Source organism: Schistocerca serialis, chromosome 5 (assembly GCF_023864345.2).
Source record: "Schistocerca serialis cubense isolate TAMUIC-IGC-003099 chromosome 5, iqSchSeri2.2, whole genome shotgun sequence".
Taxonomy (NCBI): Eukaryota; Metazoa; Arthropoda; class Insecta; order Orthoptera; family Acrididae; genus Schistocerca; species Schistocerca serialis.
The window spans coordinates 624,610,188-624,634,647 of NC_064642.1; the positions used below are offsets into that span (position 1 = coordinate 624,610,188).

A 24,460-nucleotide genomic window follows, 5' to 3' on the forward strand; every position below is an offset into this window, starting at 1 on the left:
GCAACGAGGTCTCACGAGATGGCATACCGTGCATCAATGAAACCACCCCTTGAATGAGATTTTCACTCTACAGTGGAGTGTGCACTGATATGAAACTTCCTGGCAGATTAAAACTGTGTGACGGACCGAGACTCGAACTGGGGACCTTTGCCTCCGAGTTCGAGTCTCGGTCCGGCACACAGTTTTAATCTGCCACCCCTTTCTTTGGAACGTCGATTCCCACACATTTCGCGGTCAAAAACGACAGTTCTCAGTGCGATGAGCAACGGGAAGACGTTCTGCTGTTATGTGTGCCCGTTGCTGATGGCTGTGCGTCATACCATTTCTGAGTTTTCGTTCTGATTTTTGGAAAGTGGAGTGCATGGAGCTCTCACTGTGTACATAGTACAAGTCAATGTCAGGAGCATGAACAGGGTCGCTTCGCGTCCGATTGCCATTGGGCGAGAGGTGGCCGTGGCGCAACCGTCAGAGCACCTGTTGACGCGCGCAGCGGCGCGGCTCAGCCCTGGCAGTGTGGCGGCGGCAGCCGGCCTGGACGGACGTGTCTACTGTGCGTTCGCAGTGCTCACCAGCTCCGCTCCTCGCGCACCGCTCCATCATGTATGGAATGCTGCTCGAGTCCGTGCAGCACTACGTGCAGGTAAGTCCGGCGCTGTCAAACGCCCTCCTCTATCAGCTGACCCAGTTTCAAACTCGTTACAACCTCAGGGGGCTAATGGGAATGTTCTGTAGTTGTTATCTGCATTTTACTACCCGATACCGGTTGTGCACAGCTTATCAGCAACTTCATTACGGTTTTTCTCGTAATTTCTTTGTTTCTTAAGAACAAGATGGTGTTAAAGCACACATGTATCGTGTTGAATATACACTACTGGCCATTAAAATTGCTACACCACGAAGATGACGTGCTACAGACGCGAAATTTAACCGACAGGAAGAAGATGCTGTGATATGCAAATGATTAGCTTTTCAGAGCATTCACACAAGGTTGGCGCGAATGGCGACGCCTACAACGTGCTAAAACGAGAAAGTTTCCAACCGATTTCTCATACACAAACAGCAGTTGACCGTCGTTGCCTGGTGAAACGTTGTTGTGATGCCTCGTGTAAGAAGGAGAAACGCGTACCATCACGTTTCCGACTTTGATAAAGATCGGATTGTAGCCTATCGCGATTGCGGTTTATCGTATCGCGACATTGCTGCTCGCGTCGGTCGAGATCCAATGACTGTTAGCAGAATATGGAATCGGTGGGTTCAGGAGGGTAATACGGAACGCCGTGCTGGATCCCAACGGGCTCGTATCACTAGCAGTCGAGATGACAGTCATCTTTTCCGCATGGCTGTAACGGATCATGCAGCCGCGTCTCGATCCCTGAGTCAACAGATGGGGACGTTTGCAAGACAACAACCATCTGCACGAACAGTTCGACGACGTTTGCAGCAGCATGGACTATCAGCTCGGAGACCATGGCTGCGGTTACCCTTGACGCTGCATCACAGACAGGAGCCCCTGCGATGGTGTACTCAACGACGAACCTGGGTGCACGAATGGCAAAACGTCATTTTTTCGGATGACTCTAGGTTCTGTTTACAGCATCATGATGGTCGCGTCCGTGTTTGGCGACATCGCGGTGAACGCACATTGGAAGCGTGTATTCGTCATCGCCATACTGGCGTATCACCCGGCGTGATGGTATGGGGTGTTATTGGTTACACGTCTCGGTCACCTCTTGTTCGCATTGACGGCACTTTGAACACTGGACGTTACATTTCAGATGTGTTACGACCCGTGGCTCTACCATTCATTCGATCCCTGCGAAACCCTACATTTCAACAGGATAATGCACGAGCGCATGTTGCAGGTCCTGTACGGGCCTTTCTGCATACAGAAAATGTTCGACTGCTGCCCTGGCCAGCACATTCTCCAGATCTTTGACCAATTGAAAACGTCTGGTCAATGGTGGCCGAGCAACTGACTCGTCACAATTCGCCAGTCACTACTCTTGATGAACTGTGGTATCGTGTTGAAGCTGCATGGGCAGCTGTACCTGTATACGCCATTCAAGCTCTGTTTGACTCAATGCCCAGGCGTATCAAGGCTGTTATTACGGTCAGAGGTGGTTGTCCTGGGTACTGATTTCTTATGATCTATACACCCAAATTGCGTGAAAATGTGATGACATGTCAGTTCTAGTATAATATATTTGTCCAATGAATACCCGTTTGTCATCTGCATTTCTTTTTGGTGCAGCAATTTTAATGGCCAGTAGTGTATAACCTTCATATCTGAAATATTGTGTGGCATATTCAATACCAATACCAAAGAAGGCATATAATGACGTATATCAAACGACCTTTTTTAATAGATCATGGTTGTGATACGCTAAGACGAGTTACGTTCAGAAAGCTGGAACAACTGCTAGAGTCCGACATTGGAAACGACCATTTATTGTTCTGGAGAAATACACTCCTGGAAATGGAAAAAAGAACACATTGACACCGGTGTGTCAGACCCACCATACTTGCTCCGGACACTGCGAGAGGGCTGTACAAGCAATGATCACACGCACGGCACAGCGGACACACCAGGAACCGCGGTGTTGGCCGTCGAATGGCGCTAGCTGCGCAGCATTTGTGCACCGCCGCCGTCAGTGTCAGCCAGTTTGCCGTGGCATACGGAGCTCCATCGCAGTCTTTAACACTGGTAGCATGCCGCGACAGCGTGGACGTGAACCGTATGTGCAGTTGACGGACTTTGAGCGAGGGCGTACAGTGGGCATGCGGGAGGCCGGGTGGACGTACCGCCGAATTGCTCAACACGTGGGGCGTGAGGTCTCCACAGTACATCGATGTTGTCGCCAGTGGTCGGCGGAAGGTGCACGTGCCCGTCGACCTGGGACCGGACCGCAGCGACGCACGGATGCAGGCCAAGACCGTAGGATCCTACGCAGTGCCGTAGGGGACCGCACCGCCACTTCCCAGCAAATTAGGGACACTGTTGCTCCTGGGGTATCGGCGAGGACCATTCGCAACCGTCTCCATGAAGCTGGGCTACGGTCCCGCACACCGTTAGGCCGTCTTCCGCTCACGCCCCAACATCGTGCAGCCCGCCTCCAGTGGTGTCGCGACAGGCGTGAATGGAGGGACGAATGGAGACGTGTCGTCTTCAGCGATGAGAGCCGCTTCTGCCTTGGTGCCAATGATGGTCGTATGCGTGTTTGGCGCCGTGCAGGTGAGCGCCACAATCAGGACTGCATACGACCGAGGCACACAGGGCCAACACCCGGCATCATGGTGTGGGGAGCGATCTCCTACACTGGCCGTACACCACTGGTGATCGTCTAGGGGACACTGAATAGTGCATGGTACATCCAAACCGTCATCGAACCCATCGTTCTACCATTCCTAGACCGGCAAGGGAACTTGCTGTTCCAACAGGACAATGCACGTCCGCATGTATCCCGTGCCACCCAACGTGCTCTAGAAGGTGTAAGTCAACTACCCTGGCCAGCAAGATCTCCGGATCTGTCCCCCATTGAGCATGTTTGGGACTGGATGAAGCGTCGTCTCACGCGGTCTGCACGTCCAGCACGGATGCTGGTCCAACTGAGGCGCCAGGTGGAAATGGCATGGCAAGCCGTTCCACAGGACTACATCCAGCATCTCTACGATCGTCTCCATGGGAGAATAGCAGCCTGCATTGCTGCGAAAGGTGGATATACACTGTACTAATGCCGACATTGTGCATGCTCTGTTGCCTGTGTCTACGTGCCTGTGGTTCTGTCAGTGTGATCATGTGATGTATCTGACCCCAGGAATGTGTCAATAAAGTTTCCCCTTCCTGGGACAATGAATTCACGGTGTTCTTATTTCAATTTCCAGGAGTGTATATTGAGTTGATGCATAAGTTTGTAGCCTTTTTGCATAAGTTTAATAAACGAAACAGATATACATATAGTTTAGCCATCAATAATGTATTCTCATTCACTACTTACAACTGTCTGACTTTTCGATTCCGCGATTGTAGAAATCACGTGGTCTTCAGGTGTTCGGAGCACATTTTCATGCGGTAAGGAAGCTGCTTGAAGATTGCTCGACAGAGAGTGTAAAAGGCGAAAACCTGAGGGCGGAAGATCAGTGGCTGCAGAATGACTTCCCAATCCAACTCCTGTACAGTGTTTTTGTCAGGCTAGCAGAATGCGGGCGGCGTTATCGTGCAGCAGCATCAAATGGTTCAAATGGCTCTGAGCACTATGGGACTTAACATCTGTGGTCATCAGTGCCCTAGAACTTAGTACTACTTAAACCTAACTAACCTAAGGACATCACACACATCCATGCCCGAGGCAGGATTCGAACCTGCGACCGTAGCAGTCGCGCGGTTCGGGACTGAGCGTCTAGAACCGCTAGACCACCGCGGCCGGCTGCAGCAGCATCACTTCACGCAGTCTTACCGGTCGTGGTTCTTGGACTGCGTCTGCAAGATGTCTCAGTTGTTGACAACAAATGTCAGCATTGATGGCTACACCTCGAGGAAGCAACTCGTAGCGCACCACACCGTCACTTGTCCGCCAGGTGTATAATATCTTTTGTGGATGCGTGTAGTCTTTGTACGGGGAGTTGCTGCTTTGTTTGGGCTCAGCCATTCCTCTCTTTTACTTACCTTGCCATGTTGTTGTTGTTGTGGTCTTCAGTCCTGAGAATGGTTTGATGAAGCTCTCCATGCTACTCTATCCTGTGCAAGCTTCTTCATCTCCTAGTACTTACTGCAACCTACATCTTTCTGAATCTGCTAAGTGTATTCATCTCTTGGTCTCCCTCTAAGCCTTTTACCCTCCACGCTGCCCTCCAGTACTAAATTGGTGATCCCTTGATGCCTCAGAACATGTCCTACCAACCGATCCCTTCTTCTGGTCATGTTTACCTTGCCATAAAGTCACAATTTATCTCAGCAGTAACTATACAGGGTAGGAATGGTCGGTGTTGTTCACGAGACGATTGATTTTTGACAAGCAAGTAGAGATACATGTATGGCCAACCGCTAATTTTTGTGATTTTGGCGTAGGGCATCCGGTACGCACACACTCCTTTTTTGAACGTTCCTCGTTGCATGCAGATGTCGCACGATGGCGGAATGAAAACATTTTCCAGTTCTCAAATACACCGACATGCATCATTGTGGTTTAATGCGTTTAAACAATCCCCATCTGAACCCGAAGTCCTTCCTGAACGTGGAGAGTCACTCATGTCAAAACGATCTTCCTTAAAACGAGAAATCCATTTTCTTGTCGTGCTCTGTCCTGTGGCATTAACCTCGTACGGCGCAAATATTCCGGGCTGCCTCCGTTGCAGTTACCCACCTGCTGTACTCAAACAGAAAAATATGTCGAAAACGTTCCATTTGGAACTTCTTTTTCTAGCGTCCATAACTCCACTCACTGTCTCCAGATGACAAAATGTAAACTCAAATGGCAACAGTCAGCTACAAATAAAAAATGACAATCGATAAATAAACCCTTAGCAACCGGAATACCAGCATGAAAAACGAACTTATACGCCAACCTAACAGGAACACCTGAAGCTATACTGACGCTATGATTTTTCTTAGAAGATAGATTTAAGAAAACCAAACGCTCGTTCATAACATTTATAGATCTGGAAAGTGCTATTCACATTCTTATGGAATGAAGTCTTTAGAATTCTGGAGTTGTCAGTCATAAAACACAGAGGCAGAAATATTTTCTTCAGTGTATAGAAAAGAAAATGCTCTTAGGTGAGTCGAAGCTCATGTAAGGGAGCTACACAGCGGTCTTTCCGACATGTTATTCAATCTACACATAAGAAAACAGACAAGGAGACTAAGGAGAAATTTGGAAAAGGAGTTAAAGTTCTGGGATATGAAAGGAACACTATATGGTTTGCCGATGACCTTGCGTTTCCGTCAGAGATGGCTAAGGAGTCGGAGGACCACTAAACCACTACTAATGTTGAACGGTAATTGATAATGAACCGCGTAGATGAGTCATCATAATTGTGTATCATGTATACACCCAGTTTATTGCAATAACGCGAATATTACAACAGTAATAGTGTTAGGAAAAAAATCGTTTGAACATATCTCGTTGCGGCGTCGTGTTCAGATTCCATTCGGATAGTTCAAAGATGAGGTCTGGTCTTACTACGAAATGACTGTAATACTATTGCTATGAATTCATTTTTTTTAAACAAACTTTGGTGCAACATCGATAAAGTCCACAACTCGTTTCATGTAAACTTGCCATAATCTTGAAGTAGTTACATTAACAGCAAACAAAGCCTGTCCATTACTTTGCAAAGACTGTCTGTAATTTGACCACCACTCAGAACTAATCTCTCTGCCACACTTGACGCCAACGTTCTATCAAAAGCAATAATATCACAAAGATAATTTTTTGGGATGTTACATTGATACCAAAGTCCAAACTGTGATAACAACTTTTTGGTGGATTAAAATGTGGACATTCAGGCGTTATTGCAAAATATGATTTGTATTAATATTTATGATTATGATTTTAACCAGTTCTATTGCAACTGAACGTAAGAATCTCTGGATGACCAACCTTTCCGGAGTTATGTAATTATGTCTTCTGAGCGTATACAAAATGCTTAATTAAACTATGAACAGGACAAAGGAATGCCAATTACTGAAAATGACATGGATGAAACGAACACTCCTGCAAAAACCGAAATACGCACAAATTTGCACAAAATTTGTGACAATTTCAGTTAATAAAATGTGCGTCGATGGACGTCGTAAAAGTTACAGGCCAGCGACCTTGGATCATTATGTGCTATAAAAGAATGCTGGAGATTTGCCGGATAGATCGAATAACCAAAGAAGAGATACTTGGAGAGAAAACAAATATGTTCAACAGCTTGCCAAAAAAAAAAGAGGTTGCCTGATAACACATTTTGAGGCATAAAGTAATACTTAGTTTGGTAATGGCGGTGGTGGTGGTGGTGGTGGGGATTAAAATTGTAGAGGGATGTGAAGGCTTGACGGCAGTGATTAGGTTAAAGTGGGTGTAGGTTGAAGTGGCTACGTAGAGATGAAGTTATTTACTTCGGATAGGCTTAATTTGGAGAGCTACATCAAACCAACCTACCGACTGACGACCACAAAACAACAGATCCACACTGTGAAAATAGGCCCAAGAGTAAATTTTTGTTGTTTTTTTAACGAATCATAACTGAGTATATTCTATATAATTACCTCTTGACACAGATGAACGTAATTTCAATCTAAATATTATTTCTGAATTGTTATTTCTTTAATGTTCTGGATATTATTTCTTTTTCCTTCCTGGTGTTGAGTATACAATAATAGAAGATCAGCTTTATATCTGGCGACAGCACGTACTTGCGTTTTATTTCTGTGACCGAATACTCACTCTCTCTGTCTCTCTCACTCCCTCCAAAATTGTCTTAAAACTGAGAGAATCTGGAACTGGATTATTCGTTCGGACCTTGCTCAAAAGTTCTTCCAGGGCGACTTAAAACACAGTTGAAACTCTTTCATTGACAAGATAATTGTGATTGTTAACTGCTGTGGTTGTTGCCACAACTACTACAACTACTAATGTTTTCTAGGTACCTCTTTTCTCAACTTCCAGATTTACAGACAGCGTGATAAGGCTCGTGCGAAACTACAGAGCATCACGTGCTTGCGTTCAATAACTTTACAAATTGCACTTTTTCTGCTCCCCCAGGTCATTAATTTAAAACGTCGGAAAATTGTGTCTAAAAAATATGCAGTTGACGTATCAGAACCTTAAAGTATTTTTTGTTCTGCTGCATACTTAACTGCTGCTGAAATACAATGATTTCAGATTTCTTAAGAAAGACCAACTTTCATTTTACCGCAATGCCCTGTTGTTACTACATTTCCTCGTAGGTTAAGAGCAATGTTAAATTTTTCTCTTTGCCAGAATCATACGGCTTTACAGCAGTCTCTTTGGAGACAGTTGAAAGTGGCAAATTACTGTTTTCAACGAGTTGTATGAAGAATAGTGTGATCGGAAATCCTTAACTGGTTTCTAGAGTGTTTAAAATAAGAGCTACATCAGGCACGAAATGCAATTTCTTAACACCTTTCTTGCGATTCAGCTCAAATTGATCAGGTATAAAATGAAACAAATAAATGAAAATAGACATTAAATTGCAATAGGATATAGAATTTAATTCTCTCACATGACTGTATTATCAATAAAGTACACTTAAGAAGACAGTAACAAGAAGCAAAGAGGATAGGAAGGAAAAAGAAAAGAAAAATACTTGCTCCGAAAGAAGATCGATCTTGCAAATTACGCTACAGAAGACAACGTGTTCGTATACAGTGTTTGCTTACATTAAAATGATCCTCACAGAAATAAACAATCTTATATGGATCTGGGTACAAGCGAGTTGCAGCCACGTTTTATGCGCCTTCTTATTCTTTATAAGTCTCAACAAAAATTTTTGATGAGTTTTTATAGATAATTTGTCAGTTGTGTTAGTACACAGTACTTGTAATCCATTTTCCGAAAGGTAAATTCCAAAACAAGGTGTCACTGTGAGCGAACTTCACGAGAGTAGGAGCAGCGTGCTAGCCAGTGAAGCCACAGACATCGCGTAACTCGAAAGGAGCGTTTTATCGGGCATTCAGATTACTTGAATTTCGTTTCCATTTTTTTAATACTGAAAACCATGAGGAGAAAAGCTCATTACTAGCGTAAAACGACGTAACTGACAATTTAAGACGGTTTTCAGAAAATAATCAAATGTCCTATTGTTTCACCGTCTTGCACGAGCATCACTTGTATAAATTTACCGTACGGGTTATTGCGCATATAACGTTGCCTTTCTTCTAAAGATTCCCATTTTCATTTCCCGAATATTTCTGTGGCATTTTAATACGGGCTACATCAAATTATTACGATCCTCTCAACGCGTCTCTGAATTAGGGATGACGGTTATCATGAAACAACCAATTTTCGCTTATATCTTTTTTTTCTATACAGTTTAATCTGTTAAAACCGTTCAAAATGACTGGTTTCCGAAATAATCGATTTTAGGTTTTTTATTCCTATTACTTCCTGTAATAAACACAGAAATCGAACGAAGATTGAAAAATTTTAACTCATTCAGTTTCAAGACACACAAAATCAAAATATCATGTTAATTAGGAAAATAAAAGAAAACATAGTTCTTCCACCGTTCGCGGCTTTTCTCGAAATGTGACAAGTGGTTGACTACTACAAAAAATCACCAATATTCTCCTACTATTTCTAATTTTTTGAAGCTCCGCTTAAATATCACGTTATAATCGGGGATCATACCACCATTCGGTCATTATGAATAGTCAGTGCTAAAGTGTGAAAACAGAGATTAAGGAGCTCCGTTTTTCGTGCTAAGTTGTCCGTTTTCAAGGGCTACAATCAGATAAATGATATTACGTAAACATAGGCAGCAAATCAGCTACTTTCTGTTTTTATTGTATGCCATGAAAGTATTGTTGCAAAGTTTTTAATTTATTACTGTTACCATATTTCTTTCCTCTTTATTATTTCATAGAAATCGCACGTAAATGGAGCGCTTAACTTCATTGTTACGTCGCTTCGTAAAAATACTTACAGACTAGGATTGGTGCCATTCCACAATACAATAGGTGTCCGGCGGGGCGAGAAACTTATAAACAGATGTGGGCAAGTCTTGCACACTACACTTACATGCGTACCTTAAGCCATGACACACAGCAACAGGGAACATTGTTGTCTGAGCAATGCTGTACCATTTCTTATGCCATGTGTTCGTTGCTTGTTTCTGTCAGCATTGTTGTTGAAATAGCTCTGATTTCTTTTCTATAATAACACAGTACTTCAAACCAATCCAAATTTTTGAATAAAGTTACTCAATTTCTTCAAAAAAAAAGAAAAAAAAGGTTTATTAAAAACGAAAATTTTACACTGTTGCTGCGGCTAATTGATATTTCGTTTTTTTACTCGGTTATTAACAAAAAATATAAAAAACACCTTTTATCACCGAGACCAAACACATACGGAAAAATACCGGTTATTCAGAACTAAAATATCGGTATCGGTTTTAACTGGTCGGTTTTTCCCAGTCATACTCTGAATTCGTCAGATACCCATTTCACGCCTTCTCGACGAGGACAAAATATCCCAGCACAATATTATAAAATGAGCGCAATATCATTAGCTTTAAAGATGCACCAAAACTTTCCAGAACCCAACCAAGTAAGTCTTCCATTTGCTTTCCACAACTATTATTTTGTGTGTTCGTCCCATTGCATATCGACGGAAGTGCTACACCTAAATCAACAATCGCTGCCAGTCACAATGGAAGGTGACATTTCTTAAACAGACGACTAGTTTGGGCTTGTCCTCATCTTCAGGCGGTTTAAATGAATGTTAGCCCGCCTGGAGAAGGCCACAAGCCCGAAATTGGTCTTGTGTTAAATGAAATCACCTTCTGTTGTGACTCGAAGCTGTTATTGTTCTACACCTTACACAAGAACAGTCACTGAGATCAATTGTATGCATTATGGATAAAATTCAGTTACCCCTAATCGTTTACACTTTGTGACGTGCTGGAGATGTTCACCACTCTTCTCGTAATTGGATGCTGTCGAGTTCTTCCTCCTTGTTATGGGTAATATTAAGCATTTATGCGCGTTTAAGGCATTTTAATTTAGTAAGACGGTCTCGATCGCAACAGATGATTGTTTTGGTGGGCCGAGCATAAGAAACATCTGTTGTGTTCGAGACTGTTTCGCTGAATATTTTACACCGATTGCTGTTTACTTTCGATTGAGAGAATGCCTATTGAAAAATTACATTTCAAATTTTAATTTCACATTTAATGGAAATTGTCATTCGTTACGCCAAATTGGAAATTTTGTCCAAGTCATTTTTAATATTCTTGCTTCGTCCAATGACGAGTCTTTTGTAGACAGTCTGATAAAGCTGCTGACCCTGGCTGCTTCGTCATGCGGGTTTTAGCCGTCGCTGGTCCTCGCCCTTGTCTTGTACTATGCCAGAAATTCTCGTATTATTTGAAAGTGATGTTTTGGCTTCAGTCATACTTATACAAGGTGGTCCACTGATCATGACCCGGCCAAATATCTCACGAAATAAGCGTAAAACGAAAAAAATACAAAGAACGAAATTTGTCTAACTTGAAGGGGGAAACCAGATGGCGCTATTGTTGGCCCGCTAGATGGCGCTGCCATAGGTCAAACGGATATCAACCGCTTTTTTTTTTTTAAATAGGAACCCCCATTTTTTATTACGTATTCGTGTAGTACATAAAGAAATATGAATGTTTTAGTTGGACCACTTTTTTCTCTTTGTGATAGATGGCGCTGTAATACTCACAAACGTATAAGTACGTGGTATCACGTAACATTCCTCCAGTGCGGACGGTATTTGCTTCGTGATACATTACCCGTGTTAAAATGGACCGTTTACCAACTGCGGAAAAGGTCAATATCGTGTCGATGTATGGCTATTGTGATCAAAATGCCCAACGGGCGTGTGCAATGTATGCTGTTCGGTATCATGGACGACATCATCCAAGTGTCCGGACCGTTCGCCGGATAGTTACGTTATTTAAGGAAACAGGAAGTGTTCAGTCACATGTGAAACGTCAACCACGACCAGCAACAAATGATGATGTCCGAGTAGGTGTTTTAGCTGCTGTCGCAGCTAATTCGCACACCAGTAGCAGACAAATTGCTCGAGAATCGGGAATCTCAAAAACGTCGGTGTTGAGAATGCTACAACAACATCGATTGCACCCGTACCATATTTCTATGCACCAGGAATTGCCTGGTGACGACTTTGAACGTCGTGTACAGTTCTGTCACTGGGCACAAGAGAAATTACGGGACGATGACAGCTTTTTTGCGCGCGTTCTATTTAGCGACGAAGCGTCATTCACCAACAGCGGTAACGTAAACCGGCATAATATGCACTATTGGGCAACGGAAAATCCACGATCGCTGCGACAAGTGGAACATCAGCGACCTTGGCGGGTTAATGTATGGTGCGGCATTATGGGAGGAAAGATAATTGGCCCCCATTTTATCGACGACAATCTAAATGGTGCAATGTATGCTGATTTCCGACGTTGCTCTACTGATGTTACTACAAGATGTTTCACTGCATGCCAGAATGGCGATGTACTTCCAACATGATGGATGTCCGGCACATAGCTCGCGTGCGGTTGAAGCGGTATTGAATAGCATATTTCATGACAGGTGGAATGGTCGTCGAAGCATCATACTATGGCCCGCACGTTCACCAGATCTGACGTCCCCGAATTTCTTTCTGTGGGGAAAGTTGAAGGATATTTGCTATCGTAATCCACCGACAACGCCTGACAACATGCGTCAGCGCATTGTCAATGCATGTGCGAACATTACGGAAGGCGAACTACTCGCTGTTGAGAGGAATGTCATTACATCTATTGCCAAATGCACTGAGGTTGACGGACATCATTTTGAGCATTTATTACATTAATGTGGTATTTACAGGTAATCCACGCTGTAACAGCATGTCTTCTCAGAAATGGTAAGTTCACAAAGGTACATGTAAAACATTGGAACAACCGAAATAAAATGTTCAAACGTACCTACGTTCTGTATTTTAATTTAAAAAACCTACCTGTTACCAACTGTTCGTCTAAAATTGTGAGCCATATGTTAGTGACTATTACAGCGCCATCTATCACAAAGCGAAAAAAGTGGTCCAGCTAAAACATTCGTATTTCTTTACGAACTACACGAATATGTAATAAAAAATGGGGGTTCCTATTTTTTAAAAAACGCAATTTATATCCGCTTGACCTATGTCAGCGCCATATAGCGGGCCAACCATAGCACCATCTGGTTTCCTCCTTCAAGCTAGACAAGTTTCGTTCTTTGTAGTTTTTTTCGTTTGAGACTTATCTCGTGAGATATTTGGCCTGGTCACGATTAATGAACCACCCTGTATTTTTTTTCTTTCGAATAACCCATTTGGAGGGTACGATGAATCAACTTTGGCTAGTCTTCATTGTATTAGATTTCTTCAGTTTCCAAATTTCCTTCATCCTTTTAGAGTGTTGTTCCCTTTCTTCTTGAGTCCACTTTCGTCTAGTTATTTTCTTTCTCTCCTGAAATTCTGACTTTTGGACTGCCTTTTTGAAATGTGTTCTGTTTTCTATTGTGTCTATTGTAACTCCAGCATTTTCAATGTCCTTTTCAGTCTCTATGAACCATGCTGGCTTGGATTTGTAGCTATTGAGTAATGTGAATATCCGCTTGGTTAGTCTGTATATATATATATATATATATATATATATATATATATATATATATATATATATATAAAATTACAGAACAACATCCTTAACACCGGTACGCTGTAGAATTCTTGAGCATGTTCTCAGTTAAAATATAGTAAATTTCCTTGAGGCCAGAGAGCTTCCGTCCACAAATCAGTACAGTTTTATAAGGCATCGCTCTTGCGAAACAGCCTGCCCTTTTCTCACGTGATATCCTGCGAACTACAGATGAACAGTAACAGGCAGATTCCATATTCTTAGATTTCCGGAAAGCATTTGACACGCTGCCCACGAGGACACAAGATACATTCCCAGATAAGTTAGTTGCTCGAAGACTTCTGAAGCAATAGAACCCAGGCCGTTGTCCTCGACGACGAATGTTCATGAGAGACAAGGGCATCGTCAGGAGTGCTCAAGTGAAGTATGATACGACCACTCTTATTCTCTATATACATAAATGATCTGACGGATAGGGTGAGCAGTAATCTGCTGTTGTTTGCTGATGATACTGTGGCGTACGGGCAGATGTCATAGTTGAGTGATGTAGGAGGATACGAGATGACCAGTTGGAGTAATGAATGGCATTTTGCTCTACATGTAGAAAAATGTATGTTAATGCAAATGAGTAGGAGAAACAACCAAGTAATATTCGAATGCAGCATTAGTAGTGTACTGACTGGTGAAACCGGGCTGAAGTTAACCAGCTGAGGACTTTGGAATGTAGTTGACCGAGCGGTTCTGTTAGGAAGAAACATTGGTGAATGCGACAGGAGTGTGGCCGAATGAATGCAGCAATAATGTGACACAGTGGATGCAGCAACAACTGTCTGTAACAGTCTAGTAGTGGAGTGAGAAAGTGGTTGTTGAAAGTGTCTGTATGTTAACTTGTCAATGTGTCTCTCCAAAACCCAATAGTTGGAAGATATTGTTTTGCCGGCCGTTGTGGCCGAGCGGTTCTAGGCGCTTCAATCTGGAACCGCGCGACCGCTACGATCGCAGGTTTGAATCCTGTCTCGGGTATAGATGTGTGTGATGTCCTTAGGTTAGTTAGGTTTAAGTAGTTCTAAGTTTTCAGGTGTTAAGTCCCATAGTGCTCAGAGCCATTTGAACCATTTTGAAGAAATTGTTTTCCTTTTGTAGTTGTCATGTCCAGGTCCAATGTAAGTGTGGGTTTCTTCGGCATTCCACAGAGCAAATTAGTGACCACATTTTTTCTGTTTAAACTTTCTCTGTATGTTACCCTGAAATTGGTATTAAAATTTAATGATTGGGCCAGATTTGTTTCTTAATTATTGATAAAGTTCCAGAATAATTAAAGTCCCCATAGAGTCATAAATAATCCACAATTATCATAAAACAGATAATTGGTCAAATTCAATCCCAGGTGGGGTCAAGTTAACCAACGCACTATTTTTTTTAATTTTCCTGTCTGCCAGACTAAAATAATAAAGACCATAAATTTTATTCCCTGAATTGATTTGAGAAATATTTACGTTTAGAGTACAAAATCCGTCAACTTCACTCCATTCTATAATACTGTCCGCCATGCACCATAAGGTGGCTTGCGAAATATGTATGTACATACAGATGTAGTTGTAGATGTAGATAAAGTAACTACCTTTCAGTTTGTTTCTGAATATTGTCGATATTTAATCTTGGTGATCGATGTCACAACAGGGAAAACATGAAGACGTATTAACGCATGTTGGGGGAGGGGGGGGGGGTTCCTCTCACAGCCAGTAGGTTGTGGATATTTGTCCTCATTCCGTCATTGTTCTGGGCCCTTTACGCAGGAAAGCGCAAGACTCTAGGTCGATATGAGAACGTTAAACAGCAATAAAAGAAGATTTTGAATTGCTTTGCGTAACCTGCTTCTAACTACACCGACCTTGCTTAAATAAGAAGATAGTGACTATATAATGAATAAAGAATTTCTGGATAATAACTAGCTAGTTGAATCGTTCATTGCTTATTCTCAATTGTCACAAACTTCTGTCGATGTCATGACTATAGTTTCACGAACATTGGTCATGAATGCGCGATACTAACCACTATCTCCAAGAGAGCTGTGTAACGTTTTCCACCGACTTCAAATGCATTTAATGTGAGTTCCATATGAAGTACAACTACGGCTTGGTTGATAGCCCGTCAAAAACTGGAGACAGATCAAGCATGAAAACAGGAAGAAGGTGTACTGAACAGTGAAAAAAGAAGCAAAATCGTACCAGTGAACGGTTCTACTCACGATTTGCTTCACTGAACATATTTGAACAGTTGTGGTATCGTGGCTATGTGCACACGGTGCTGGATTGTGAAGGGGAGGATCCGTGGTCAAATCTCTGTCGTGCTCCATACCTTTTTTTTTTTACACAAAATTATGAACTGTCCATCCGGTCGTTGACGTGTCTGTTCGCTGTGTTCGAATTTGTGTCTGTGTCGTGATGTAACTTTCGCTTGCAACAGCGAGGTGTAAAGAAGGGAGCTCCTATGTGTTATTGTGTTCTGCACAATTACCACAAGTTTTGACTCTTGCGTTCCGTTTCGGAAGGTTTGACTCTTGAATTCCTTTGTTGTAAGATAGTTCACACCCGTATATTTGTTGTTTTAATTTCTGCGAGAGGTCTTTGCGGCTTCTCGCCTGCTCTCACTATTCATCATATTTACTTGCGATAGTAATACATTCTTACCAAGTAACTCGTATACTGTAACCAATGTATAGTATGACAATTACCAATACTAGGGAAAGAGAACAGACGCGGCAGTGACCGGACGAAAAGTTTATAATTTTGTGAAAAAAAAGAAAAAATGTAGGGCAAGAGGGAGATCTGAACACGGATGTCGCGCTTTGCAGTCCAACACCGTGACCACACAACCACGACGCTGTGACTGTAGCTAATCGCTCGATATTGCACATCTTGAGCTTGGATCGTTTACTACTTCTGTTCTACTTCTTTTTCCACAGTTCAGTACACCTCCTTTCAGTTTTCATGCTTGGTCTGTGTCCAGTTTTTGACGGGCTATCTACTGGGACATTTTACAACTAAATCCGAGGGGTGTGCGATGGGGAGTTTCCCTTGTCAGTAGCACGAAAACTGAAAAGAAACAGTGTGAAGCAGAAAAACAGCAGGTCTGAGATTGTGACTTCGAGATATATTTTTGTTGTAGACAGTCCGCAGCTAGTGGCCTCGCGGTAGCATTCACGCTTCCCGTGCACGGTGTCACGGTTTCATTCGCGGCGGGGTTACGGATTTTCACCCGCCCCGAGATGACTGGGTGTTGTTGTGTCGTCTTCATCATCATCATCATTCATCCCCATTACGGTCGGAGGAAGGCAACGGCAAATCACCTCCATTAGGACCTTGCCTAGTACGGCGGTGCGGGTCTCCCGCATCGTTCCCCTACGCTCTGTCAAGAAGCGTGGGACTTCATTTCCATTTCCATGTTATAACAATGACGACGATTGTAGTTGCAGACAGGACGACAAAGATTATATAGATTGGAATCCACGTCCGATATGACACAGCTTAACACAACAGTAGTATCTCCCAGTTGACAGTCATACGTCGCGAAGGAAGAGCTTCTTCAACATTAGGAAACAAGATTTTACAGGCAACTAAATCACACTAACCCTTCATTATTTTTATCAGAGACCTCATCTCCGTACTCCTTTGAGTAGGTGATCGCTAAGCACGTACTGATTGCTCGCCATTTTTGACTTGTGGTAATTTGTCTCTTATTGATCATCTTCTCCCGGCAGATGGTAAGAACGAAACGTCCGCATCACTTTCTTCCGACCCTCTGTATTGACAGGTAACTATCTAAACTCGACGAGTCACGTCGCATTGCTGCCTATTTTTAGAGATTGAAAAAAAAATCTCTAAGCGAAGTAAAAATTCCCAGATTATTAAAAGAATGATTTAAATGCCGAATGGAAACATTGTAGAAGACATTAAGAATAAGATTCTGATTTTATCCATTATAAATGGTTCTGAAAGCCTGCGACTGTGAAAACAATAGTTTTATAAATAACTCATCAACAACGAGTCACGATTTTCTTTATTTTCTTTTTGTACGACGCGTTTCGGGAAATGATTCCCATTTTCAAGTGCGTTTTTTGTGTTTGTTACGTCATTCTTGTTGTCGACAACCAACTAAAAATTGCGTGTTTTCTTATATATTGCAGTAAAGTCAACTAAATGAAGGAGAATCTCACACATCGACAATATCACATAACGCGTCGTGCAAAAAGAAAAAAAAAAGAAAATCGTGGCTGGTAGCAGATCAGTTATTTATAAACAAACCCATTAAGAATAAGACTGAACAAGGGAAACGTATTATTTGGCAGTTAAACTTAATTCTTTGGACTGATATGGCAGCAAACGCAAAGAAAAAGATTATATAGAAAACAATGTAGGAAACACGTAAGCATGTGTTAAAATTTTGGGAAATTAGAAAGAGACAAAAATATCAACTACCATGCTTGGGAATGGATTACTGCAGATGAAGTGCTGGAGTCTCAAGATTAGATATCAGAAACTAGGAAATCAGATAAATGATGGATGTGAACATAGCGGAAACTGTCTAAGCCGAAGAGATTACTATGTTATGGTGATTTAGAATACAGAGTGGCGCATATGAAACCGGCCCCTGCGCTGAAAGGAATATGGTTCAAATGGCTCTGAGCACTATGGGATTTAACATCTGAGGTCATCAGTCCCCTAGAACTTTGAACTACTTAAACCTAACTAACCTAAGGACATCACACACATCCATGCCCGAGGCAGGATTCGAACCTGCGACCGTAGCGGTCGCGCGGCTCCAGACTGAAGCGCCTAGAACCGCTCGGGCACACTGGCCGGCAAAGGAATGTGAATGAAGAAAATCAACGTACATCATAGCTTTCTTACATTTTTATTGTACAGTTTCATTATTAACTATGCAATTAACATTTTAAGTAATAGATTTACTTTTATTAGTTTAATAAGAATATTTTGGAAGCATGTTAAGGAAAACACTTTTCAGTACTCTTTGAGGAATGATCGAAATTTCTGGAAATATGTTGTTTTTTAGGTTTCAAGTGTTCTGGGATTGTTGTGGTTGACTCTAGCCTTTAGAAATCCCCAGAGATAAAAGTCACATGGTGACAAGTCCGGAGAGCCGGGTGGCCACAAGCTCTTACTAATGGTACTCTCTTCTGTAAAATCAGTATGTATACAAGCTAAGGAAAAATCCGACGTATGAGAAGTTGCCCCATCTTGCTGGAAACATGCAAACATTTTTCGTTTGGAGTTAACAGGGCCGAAAATTCATTGTACAGTTACAAGTAAACATGTGTGTTGACAATTTCGTTGAAGAACAATGGCCCGATAATTCTGTTACCAGATACAGCACACCATACACCAATTTTTAAATCGTGTAACGGCTTTTGCAGTATGCCATGGGGATTCTCTGTAGCCCAGTGTCTTGTGTTTTGTGAATTAACGTTACCCGACAGATGAAACCAAGGAGGAATGGATCAAGATGTCCTCCGGCGACATTTTCCAGCAACCAATTACACTAATGTGTAACTTACCCTTGTCCGCTTCTTTTATTTGCTGAATAACACTCGCACGGTAAGGTTTTATTTTTAAGCCATGAAAGATGCGTTGACATGGCCTGCTGGATGTTCCACATTGCTGTGATAATCGTGTTGACTTGTAGGGACTTCTTTCAATGTGTGCCGTCACGTATGCCACAACTTCAGGTGCCTTATTTCTCTTTGAATTTACAACACTGCCTGTCGAGCGCCACTTTCTCACTAGATTCTGAATCGCTGATTTTGCAGTAGCATTACTTTTGGAAACTTTTCAGGAAAAGTGTCACGAACAACTTTAATGGATTAAGACCGCTCATATTCTCCAACAATGAACACACGTTCTTCAATGGAGTAAGGCATGGCAATGAAGTACACGGCTTATAACGACTACTTTCCGTATGAACTACTCACACGCTACTGCTGTTGGAAGGTGGCAAAGAAACTGATAAGCTAGTAATGCTACTCACCCCACGCGCGTTCGCATTCCGGTTCGGGCCGGCTTTATGTGCGCCACTCTGTACATGGATTTTAATAGTTAGCCAGAGATACGAAGGAGGTGGTTCCCAGAGAGCAAAAGGAAAGAAGGTCGACCGCCTTGAAAATAAGTGAAAGATGTCAAAACTGCGGCGGCGCGGGGTCTTTCTTTTTTTCTGGAATTTAATCTTTTACCTCAGTGAGCTCCGAAGAGTCACTCAAACTACAAATTATGTTTTAAAAGGTAGGCTGCACTATACGTGTCAGCAACGTGCGTAACATCTTCCGCTTTGAACCTGACAGGTCTGAGTGAAGCTGCTTATCAAATTATTACGGACAGATGACATGTAGTGTCTACCAATACATTGTTGTGCATGTCAGCGATCTTAATTACATAAAATGAAGCGGTAAGCAAATTGCCTGTGTATTTCAGAATTATTTGTTCGTGCTTCGTCACCACAAAACTTAAAGCTAAATTTATCTGCGGTTTGCAGTGGATTTATCGTACGCTGCAATTACCAAACGTCTATTAAAAGGTAGCTTTCTGCTGTTACTCTGTTACGATCAACATGTTGCCTAATTTATACGGGGTCCGCTTGATATTCTAAATTACCGTTTTGGGAATTTCTGGAACTTTGTCTGTTGTATATTTAGACTTTCCCGTCAGTCTTTTACAGCAGGCTGGGGAGATGTATGCCTGCCTCGACTGTGTTGCTTTAAATTCGACGAGTCCGATTGCCTGCACATTCCGTTGTAATTTATTATCCCCATTCGAGCCGTTGCATCGCAGAATGTCAATTGCTGTGAAGCTCTATGGACTGACATACCGACGCTTTGAAATTAAGTATTTCTGTATTCTACAAAACTGTACCTGCAAGAAACTGGGCACGCTACACTAACGTATGTGGAAATTAGAACATCCAGAAAGAATCACCCAAATGAACCAAAACTTAGATGTATAGATCAGTGCACCGGTAATACGTAAGCAAAATTGTAGAAACCTCTCTACATAGCTGTTCCTGCAAGAAACTGTTCGCGCTGTTCTAATGTGTGTGAAAGTTGGAACACACAGAAAGAATCAACCGAACGGATCAAAACATAGATGTCTAGAACAGTCCAGCGGTAATAAGTAAATAGAACTGTAGAAACATTGTGTACAAGTAGGAACGACATCGACCTCCTTTGTACGAACCGAAATGTCAGTTTTGTGTTAAGCCTACTCCTTAGAGGCCTTCACACGAAGTGGAAAGTTGAAAACGAGAGGTAGTACGCTTAATCCATATCAAAGGAAGAGAAATCATCTTGTGACGGAGCCGTAATGGAGCAAAATATTAGGGAACTAAGGTTGTCACACAGTGGCTTTTCGGCTCGTTTATCATTTTTGGTGCTGCAATTTTCACTAGCGTTATTGTGCTTTATGTGTGTATGAAATTATTATACGTCGATGTGCTAAGCTTATCAACAAAAATAACTTTCGCGCGATGTGTCACTGCCAAGCAACATAGCTCGGCGGAAGTTGGACTATGTATTGAAAAAACTTCCGCGGCATAGTACATGAAGTGACTGAAAGAAATACGCAGTTATACCAACAGAAATCACACTTTTATTCAAAGACGATAATTACACTAAAGTCACCGCGATTTATGATAGTTCCTCGGATATTTCAATATGAGGGACATGTTTCTTAATGTAGTATGTGATTAGCAGGGGCGGCAATGCACGCTATGCAACGCGCTGCATTGCGGGCCACAAGGTTGGTTAGGAGTTCTTTTGGTAGAGCGCTTCATTCCCTTAACAGCGTGGTTTACAACTGATGGTCATATCCACTCGTTATAACAGCTCCTCCACATATGTTGTCTGACGCGGTCGCGCATTGTCATCCACATAAATGAAGTCCGGGCCGAATGTATCCCTGAAAAGACGAATATGGAGAAGGGGTACAGTGTCACCATAAAGCTGACCGGTGAGTGTTCACAGATTTGGAGGTCAATACACCTATTCAAAATTATGCGTCTGCACACCACAACTCCGAAGTGCATTGGTCACGGACTTGCTTTTTACAGATGACAATGCGTGATTGCATCAAGCTGCGCGTGTGAATGCACACTTGAAACGAGAGCATATTGCGAATGGATTTGCCTGGGCGTTCCCGATCGAGTACGTGTGAAATGGGTCGGGGAGACGTTGCGTCACGCCCACATGTGCCAACGACCATCCAGCAACTGTCACACGCGCTGACGGAGCAGTGGAACGTCCTACGACAAGAACTCCTTATTAAGCCCATGGCCAGCAAGGAAACACATTGCAGAGCGTGAATTGCTGTCTGGTGATCATACACTCTATTAAGAACCATGTCCAGCATTTTGTAAGATCCAAGGGATCATCATAAATCCCTGTGACTTCAGGGTAATTATTGTCTTTGAATAAAAGTGTCGTTTCTGTTGTTCTCATTGTGTATATCTTTCAGTTACCTTTGCACTGTACTGTAGCAGTTCTCGCTATGTATGGCCCAATTTTCATCGATCTATGTTACTCGGCAGTGACGCATCATGCGCCAGCTACTTTCGGCCTTATATAATCTGCCTCACGAGAGTTAGAAACAACTTTTTTAATAGCAACTATAGAACAACGAATAGCGCGGAAAGAATAGTTTGATAAGAGTACGTTGATTAGTTACATTGGAATTACATTGCGAAGAACATGCAGTCGGCTACGAATGTGAAGGAAACGATAACGGTTATACAATGTATTCTGTTATCGTAGATATTTAAGCTGGAGACTGATTCTTAACGAGTTTCTCGCGGAATCACGTTGCAATTGTGATGAATGCACTGTTATTTTTTCGATAAAGTCACATGCCATTCCTCGCACATTCGTGTCCAAATAAGTTAATAATTTTCACATCTACGACAACTGGATGTTTAATCTTCGATGCTTCCAGTATCATAATATTTATTACCATTCTGCTTTTGTATTTATTCATTTTTACGTATAGCTCCACGCAGCTAGTATTCCACGTAAAGTTTTTTTTCCGTTTTTCATTACGTTTCATGTGCAAACTCCAGAGAAATTACTGTACTGTCACTCCACTTTCCACAAGAAAAGGAACGGTCGTAGTAGTGCAATACTTACCAAAAACAGCGATAAAGCCTATAAGAGGAGGAGACAGAAGAGCGGAAGGTTTATGGCTCCTTCGTGAGAGGTGAACCCACCAGAAGCCTGGCTCAGCAATCAGCAAATTATATGCTGACGAAATCCGTCAAAAGGAGACTGATTACTGCCTGACCTCTCACGTATCGCAGGTAATTATAATCAAGCGAAGAGAGCCAATAATGCAGCATTAATGGAGGTAATTGACTGTGAACGGCACATTCAGCTACACAGGTATACCGATGTCTTTAAAGCCTATTGAGAGAGTGGAAGAAAAATTTGAGGTACTACAGGCAGCTTTCTGAACTTAACACAAGCAGAAAAGTGCAGTCGCTGTTAACGGATGAAAGGTAATTTCAGGAGTTCTCCCAAAGAAGTGTGATAGGACCCACGTTACTGTTTACAACATAATTATATGAATGATTTAGTAGAATATGTCGGAAGCTCTTTAAGACTATTTATTGTGGAATGGGGACGCCCACTTTAATGAAACACTCACTGCCGCTGAAAAAGACAAATATAGGTGTTCTGGCAGGACGGATGTGTGATTTATAGGGCAGCGCATACACAATGAAAGTAACAGAGAATAGTGAATAATGAAACATATTACTCAACTTCGGTAACGTTGGTTACAGCAATTGTAGAATGTAGGTTTAGCTTATCTGTCCCACGTTGACTACAGTTCCCTGAACACAAACTAAATGTTCTCTGAACTAAAGTCAGAAGAAAATTAACCTTCTGTCTTGACGAACGTTTTGAAGAACAGATCCAAACTAATAGTACTCAGTTAAATCTCTAGGGAGGCGGTCTCTGTTTGTACAAGATAATTCTATTCCCTGTCCTGTTTCTACTGAAGACTAACTGCTTTCTGTCAATCAGCCACCGTTTCTATCTCATTAGACAACTTAAGACTTGAGGAAATGTTCTGCAGGAATTCTAGCAAGACTCGGACTGAGTTACAACTTGTAGCTGACGACTTCTGTTCGTGCACGATTGCTTAAGCACTTGCACGAACAGCGGTGCCGCTCTAGGTGGCATAATTCTCGCGGGCAGCGTCACTGGTTTTCGCGCAGCGATGTTTCTGCTGCGGACGGATGTCCACGGTACTTCTAGTACCAAACGTCGCACCTATTCTTGTGAGGTATCTCAGTACACCACACTATTCGCATATGATGCAGTAGTTTAATAGCAGGAAGTAGCGCCAGATGAACGTAGCGATTTGGAAAAGCACCTGCAGAGGATTGATGAATGGTGTAGGTCCGTAACATATTGTGCATAAACAGAAGAAATCCAATACTGTACATCTATACCACTGAAGGCAAATTGCTGGAAACAGTATCTATAGTGAAATATCTAGGAGTAACCATCCGGAACGACATTAAGTGGAGTGATCACAAAAAACAAATACAGCAGTAGGAAAGCAGATGCTAGACTGAGTTTCATAGTCAGAATCTTGAGGAAATATAACTGATTCACGAAAGATGTGGCTTACAAAACACTTGTTCGACCGATTCTTGAGTACTGCTCATCACTCTGGGATCCATACCATGCAGGACTAGTAGAATCGATGGAGAAAATATAACGAAGAGCAGTGTGTTTCGTTACAGAGTCGTTTAGTTGGCGCGGGTGCGTTACAGAGATGCTCAGTATACTCCAGTGGCAGACACAGGCGCTGCCCATCACGGAATGGTTTGCTGTTGAAATTCCGTGAGAGTGCGTTCCGGGAAGAGTCTGACAACGGATTACTTCTCCCCCTGCGTCTCGCGAAATAGCCACAACAAATAAATTCGAGAAATTAGAGCTAATAAACAGGTTTATCAACAATCATTCCACCCAAGTTCCATTCGTGCGTGGAACAGGGAAAGGGGGTTCAGGTAGTGGTATCAAAATTACCCT

General features: G+C 42.3%; 1 protein-coding gene across 1 annotated transcript in view; it reads left to right on the forward strand.

Annotated features, from left to right (window-relative positions):
- Positions 1-523: 523 nt before the first annotated feature.
- The window catches only part of LOC126480899 (soluble guanylate cyclase 89Db-like), a 464,947-nt gene continuing 441,010 nt past the window's right edge, over positions 524-24,460 (forward strand). Inside the window, exon 1 of the mRNA XM_050104296.1 lies at positions 524-640. Within this exon, the coding sequence (XP_049960253.1) occupies positions 599-640 (42 nt within the window). The 5' untranslated portion in view covers positions 524-598. The remainder of the gene's footprint in view (positions 641-24,460) is intronic.